Source organism: Argentina anserina, chromosome 6, assembly GCF_933775445.1.
Source record: "Argentina anserina chromosome 6, drPotAnse1.1, whole genome shotgun sequence".
NCBI classification, from domain to species: domain Eukaryota; kingdom Viridiplantae; phylum Streptophyta; class Magnoliopsida; order Rosales; family Rosaceae; genus Argentina; species Argentina anserina.
Window position 1 is genome coordinate 17,146,702 of NC_065877.1, and position 6,339 is coordinate 17,153,040.

At 37.9% G+C, this 6,339-nt stretch overlaps 1 protein-coding gene and 1 pseudogene across 1 annotated transcript; one reads left to right on the forward strand and one right to left on the reverse strand.

Moving 5' to 3' along the window:
* Window positions 1-299: 299 nt before the first annotated feature.
* LOC126801320 (uncharacterized) lies at window positions 300-408 on the reverse strand (annotated as a pseudogene).
* Window positions 409-607: 199 nt separating this feature from the next.
* LOC126796974 (N-acetylglucosaminyl-phosphatidylinositol biosynthetic protein gpi1) lies at window positions 608-6,068 on the forward strand. The gene is made up of 7 exons (XM_050523678.1): window positions 608-796; window positions 867-1,154; window positions 1,274-1,414; window positions 1,502-1,605; window positions 1,700-1,921; window positions 2,852-3,346; window positions 5,684-6,068. Exons 1-7 carry the CDS (start codon window positions 644-646, stop codon window positions 6,066-6,068), a joined length of 1,788 nt encoding a protein of 595 aa, XP_050379635.1. The 5' UTR covers window positions 608-643.
* Window positions 6,069-6,339: the final 271 nt, after the last annotated feature.

Genomic DNA, 6,339 nt, shown 5'->3' on the forward strand with positions numbered 1-6,339 from the left:
TGACCACTAAATTAAAAAAATTCTTCACTTCACCAACTTTCCGATCTTATATTCATACGTAGACCATTTAATTTTCAGATATATATGAGTAGATAATTCCTGTAAATTTTCATCAAAATTGAAATTGTTAAGGCATTCATGACAGCAATTTACAAATTAAGTATTTAAACGATTTATCTTTGATAGTTTTGAATATTTTGATCTGTCTATTAATTTAATATATTTTTGATATCCTAAAAATCATGCATTTTGGCAAAAGTTTGTAGACTGGATCTACTAATATAGACCTTTTTTTAAGGAGAAATTTAGACAATTTCTCCAATTATGTGTGTCATCCATGCATAAGAGCTATGCTAATCTTCTTTGTATCGTTCCAATTTTATCGGATGTTCCATGAGGAGGGAGAATATAGACTCTTTGTTTTTGGTTAAGAGAATATTGACCTTAGACCTATGTAAATGGTTTAGATGTTAAAAGACCAAAAAGTGGGTTAAAGTGAAAAAGTGATTAACTAGTCTAGGAGTTTTCTTAATTGAAAAGGCCCGTGAGAAATATAAAAGAAGAAATAAAATAGGAAAAGTAGAAACACATAAATTGGGTCATTTGGGTGAACAAATTTGATAAGAAGGAAAGAAAGAAAGAAATGGGAAGGAGATGTAGAATTTGGTGGCCGAAGCAGCTCTCCTCGACGAGATCAGACTCCAGTTTGTTGCTTGGCTGGTTCATTTCCTCTTCTTCTTCTTCTCTGGACGTTGTCATAGCTTTCGCCTTCTCCGATCCCCAGAAAACCCTTCAGGTGAGAGCAATCCACGATTTCATTTATGGGATTGACAATTCGTTACAGTAAAATTGCACACTGTTTTCAGGGAGTTGTTGATGACACAAATGCAAAGATGTCCGTATTGCTTCAGGGCAGGTCAAAGTTGTGTGTTGTGGGTCAGTTTGATTCACTCGTTAAAACTGAACAAGATGACCAATGCCGGTCATTCTCTTGTGGATGTAACAAGCTCTGTGGGTCACTAGAAGAAGTGAATAGGTATTGGATTCACATGTTACGAGAGGATCAACATCTGTTTGGGAAAGACATGAGTTGGGTTCCTAGAATGCAGCACATTCATTGGAATGGGGAGATAGTGTCTCGATGTCATGTCCACGTATGTAAGTCATGAATGTTTCTGTGGCTTGTGTTAGCTTAATCTGTCTTCTTTTGGCATTTTTAATTAGACGACTTGTGTTGGTGAATAATACGATTTCGTTTGATGATCAACTTTAGCTGATATTTTATGAGACTCCCATCTTTGGAGCGCACCATTTCTCATTACATCTTTGGAATTCTTTGGACCAAGCAAAAACTCCCTTGAGAAAACCCAATTGGGTTCATGAACTCAACCAAAAGCAGCCACTTCTTGATTTGGTAATAGAGTAACCCAGGAATATCTTGTGATCCGGTCCTATCTACTTCGTAACTGTATTAATGTTTATTTGTTATCTTTAAATTCAGGATACGGTTATTTTGGCCATTAATAGCGCCTGTGCCGCTGAAAAGGCTTTCAACAGATGCTTGGGTGCCAAGAAATCTTTTGTTGGCTTTAACATTATTTACTTGTATGCTCTGGACACGCTGTCCCTTCCCATTTTCTGCATCTTATGTCTATCTCTTCTCTTTAGTGCTAAAATAATTTGTTTGGTATCGTTTCAGGTTTCTTGGCTTCATATGGAAACTCTTTTCTGTGCTTGTAGCTTCGCTATCCACCTTATTCTACGCCATCCTTCAGTTTCTGTATAAGCTTCTGAATTATGCATCAGACTCTTGGACATACATTATCTTAGTAAAGGTATTCAGCAGTGCAAGGATAAATATGAGAATCCGATTTTCTCAGATTGTTTATTGGCCAGTTTTTCTTCAAGATAATGGCACGAGGTAATCTGAAGATTGATTCTGAATCCTAGGAAATTTTGGACTGATATTTTTAATGTCCTTACAAATTGCATTCCGCTTGATAGAGTCTATGCTGCATTCAAATGTTTGTTTGAATTTAGTAGCTCATGTGGATATGTATGTTGAAGAAAGCGTAATTATCATTACCGAGTTGTGTGCCATTCTGATATATATATAGAGGATTTTCAGGTGCGGATGTCCCGATTCCGGCGACGGCAGGCCGCAACGGCGGGGCTACAGCCACACTCCCCACCTCCCGGCGGTCCCGTTTATGCCGGCTGGAGCTCCATCGGCGACACACGGCTGCGGAATCACGAAATCGCCAGAATTTGCCCAGAAACTTGAATTTTACAGATTTTGGCTGCCGCGGGTAGTTAATGGAGCTCCGGCCGGCATAGATGAGACCGCCATGAGGTGGGGAGTGTGGCTGTCATGGTCCACCCTGCCGTTGCGGCTTGCCGTCGCCGGAAACGCTGAATCCGCACGGTGCAGACGTCCGCACTGGAAGCGGCCTATATATATATATATTAAACATAAAATATAGGACATGTTTATTTTGGTGTGTCATAAACTTTCACAGTTAAATTCCTTTTTTTTCAATAGTCTAAAGGTTTTTGATCGAAGTTGTTGCAGGCTTTTATTTTGTTTACTTATTTACCATGATTGTCATTCATCTCACCCTTTTCATTTTCTGACCTTAAAATTAAGCGTAAGCATCAAGTAGATAGTCATTGATGAATCTACCTCATCTTAAGTGTTCTCTAGTTTATTCTTGTTTCTTTTGCTAAACCGTCATCTTTGGAGTAGGTTCCTTTTATGTTGTTGTTGTTGGGTTTTTTTTATTTATCTTTATTTTAGGACTACGCTCCTCTTATATATTCTCCGATTAGACTGCAATTCTATGTTTGCTAGGTCTCAATCAAGTGTAGAAAATGCAGAGAAAGCGGCATTGCTTAAGCATTCCATGTGGTCAAGTTTAGCTGTTGATGCACTACTGGGGAACTTGATTGGTCTGGTACTGTTGAATCATGCCGAATCTATTTGCATATTGGTTCTGAAATTTGCCAGTGACGTCACCAATGAATTGCTGCGCTCTGGTTGTGTGTGGTTGATGGGAGTCCCTGCAGGTTTCAAGTTAAACACGGAATTAGCAGGAGTTCTTGGGATGGTATCTCTAACTGCTATACAGATTTGGACTACCATATGGATCGCTTTGGGTTTTCACTTTCTTTATGTCATCAGAGGACTTGCCATTTCTGGGATCATTTTTGGGTTGACTGTACCTGCTGCTTTGATCATAGACTTCATTGCACTAGTAACATTGCATGTGTCTACTCTTCATTGGTTGATATCCCTTCTGTATTCAACTCAGATACAGGCATTAGCTGCTTTATGGCGCCTTTTCAGGTAATACTTTCGGCTGTTTTTTTTTAATTTTCTTTAAATAAAATATCAGTGCAACTGAAAGTACAGTAAACCATACTTTGTTCTGCCAAAATGACTAACACATATTCAATTTTTAATAGATGTGATAGTGTATTTTCTCTAAATATAGAATTATGATCTCTGTTACAGCACTTGCTTCTTTGTCGAGCATTTACGATCATAGTGGAGTTTCAATCGGTCCTCTTGACTACATTTTATTCTCGTAGTTCTGGTTGTTCACTACTTAGTATCACCTTTAGCTGTCCATATTTCAAGTGGCTATAACCATTAAAGCAAACTCAAAAGTCAAATTGGTATGCCCTTGCCAATTTTAGGGAAACCAGCCAGAGGGAAATGTTGTCTTACAAGGCTACTAGAGTGCTAGAGGGTGAGGGCAAAGGAATGCCGATATAGTGAAGGTCTGTCTGTAGGGAGCAATGAAGTCCACATTAATCCCCTAAAAATAGCTGATTATATCAAAGAATTAATGTGGGAGCCAAGTTCAAGTTATGTCCAATTATTTCATCCAATTACTATCAGCATTATATTAAGAGTTATTAACAGTTTGTTCTTGTTTGATAATGCAAATCACAGTCAGGTTACCCTGTTTTTTGGTTTTATTTAAAAAATAATTTTGAATTATTAACCGTCATTTTTTTCTGTCTGAAAAATCCTAATTGAATTTTTTTTTGAGGGATTTCAATGATTCCTGTATTCTAGGCGAAGTGTCTTTTGATTCATGCCTTATACAAAGGGGGAACTTTTGAAATTTGAAAGATCAGAGATAGTGAAAAAAATGTTTTAGATTTTTTGCTTGTCGTTGGAGAATGGGTGCTTTTGAGTTCCCTTTGTTGTGATGCCAAAGGAACATTGTGAACCCTCTGCTAAATTTTATATGGGATCGATTTCTAGGACCTTATAATTGTCTAGCTGGTAGCTTCTATCCCTTTCTATATTTTATGCATTGTAGTTCTAGGATGATGAACATGACTGGGCTAACCTGAATATGGTTTAGAAAGCTTTTGAGATCATATATGATAATATGAATAGAACTAAGTGACATGGTTCAGACTTCAGAGGAGATCCTTGGTATGTCTCTCAGATGTGTTAGCAAGATATCGGACGTGCTGCTGCAATTTTTTTTTCTGCATCCTTGAAGATTGTTTATGGAGATGTAAGTAAGATAATAAATTCTATGAGTCTTGTGTTGTTTTATTCAGCAAAACGGTTTGAGTTTGTTGGTGGATAAGATTTGGGTCTGGACTGTTGCTGAAAGGGGCATTGAGTCGATCAACCAACCTATGGAGATATAGCTTCGTACTCAACCTAAAGGGAGATTCCATAGATATACAATGCTCCATTTTAATGGGCGTAGACCCAGGCATGCTAGGAAGTATAGCTACCCTAAGCAGGAAAAGATCTTTACAGAGGGGACTGGTGAGAGAGTAGGAAGAAAAGAGAGGGAATGGTATAGCACTACAGGGAATATGAAAACAAATAGGAATTAGGAAGCATATGGGGATGCCATAACAGAGGTCAACTAAAGCTTATGCCAAGGATGACCTTGGTGCTAGGGAAACATGCTGTGTTGGCAATTTTTTTTAGGGAGAAAACTCAGAAAAAGGTTGGATTTGTTCAGTTCAAAATCAGTTTTTGCCTTTTTGGGTCTCTCTTTTCCTTTGGGCATTGGTATCTTCCGAGTTAGACTGTAAAGGAAATACTTCTTTTATCTAATCTCTTGTATAGGGTTTCTGTAACTTTTTGGTCCTTTTTTTTCATTTTTTTTTGCAGACAGCCTACGTCTGCAGCATTCTTTTGTTTGTACAGACTACAGAGTGTCATTAATGCTTCATATATAATGTAGAATGATCTCCTTGTAAGAGTGCTGTAAATTTATAATATACTGTACTAATTTTTTTGCATTACCATGTAAGTAAAGGATTTATGGGTCTGACTCCTAGTCTAAAAAGATAGCTTCTTTTCTATCTATTGTATATATATGTCTTTATATCTGTGTTGATGAATGTTTGTATATGTGCACTTATTCTCGTGCAAAACTTGCTTTGTCTTATGTCAATAAAAATGTTCTTAAGGTTTGATTTGATGTGAACTGCACTTTTCTGTAAGCGTTTTTTCTTGTGATCTTGGCAACAGTTGTTCACATTCATAAAGAAATAATATTTACAGTTAACTACATGATAATTTTGAATTTCTGGTTATGTATAGTTTAGGAAGTGACCCAAAATATGTCCTTTATAAGTGATTGGTTTGGCTCTTTCATAACATCTAGTTGCTCATTAAGTTGCTAAATATTTCCAGGGGTCGAAAGTGGAATCCTCTTCGTCAGAGATTAGATAGTTATGACTACACCGTGAAGCAGCACATCGTTGGATCTCTTTTGTTCACACCAATGCTGCTTCTACTGCCCACAACTTCTGTTTTCTACATCTTTTTTACCCTTGTGAACACAACCATCAGCTTAATCTGTATACTGATTGAAGTCACTATATCTGTTATTCATGCTACTCCATATATCAAAGTTTTCCTGTGGTTGGTCAGGCCAAGAAGATTTCCTTCTGGGATATGGTTTGAAATCAAATCTGTTTGGAGTCAGGACCCTGATTCTTGTGAGGATATGCCTGTTCCAAATTCATGGCACTCTCGTACATCAACTCCTTGGTACACAGACAAAGCGCTGATATGATGGTCTTGTATTCTTGTTTAAGCCCACGTAGAAACTTCTGGGCTAAGGAGGTTACACCCATTGGCCTGACATACCGGTACAACTGTGCAAAATGAGTCTCATACTCTCTAACAGTCATATCCCCCTGTGCTAGCTCAAGGAACTCAAGCTCTAGATTCTCCTGCACTGTAGCTAGAAAATACTTCTCTCGAAAGAGTGTCGTGAAACCATCCCAGGTCAAGGTAGACACATCTACCGTCTGCCTCGTACTCTTCCACCAATCTAGTGCATC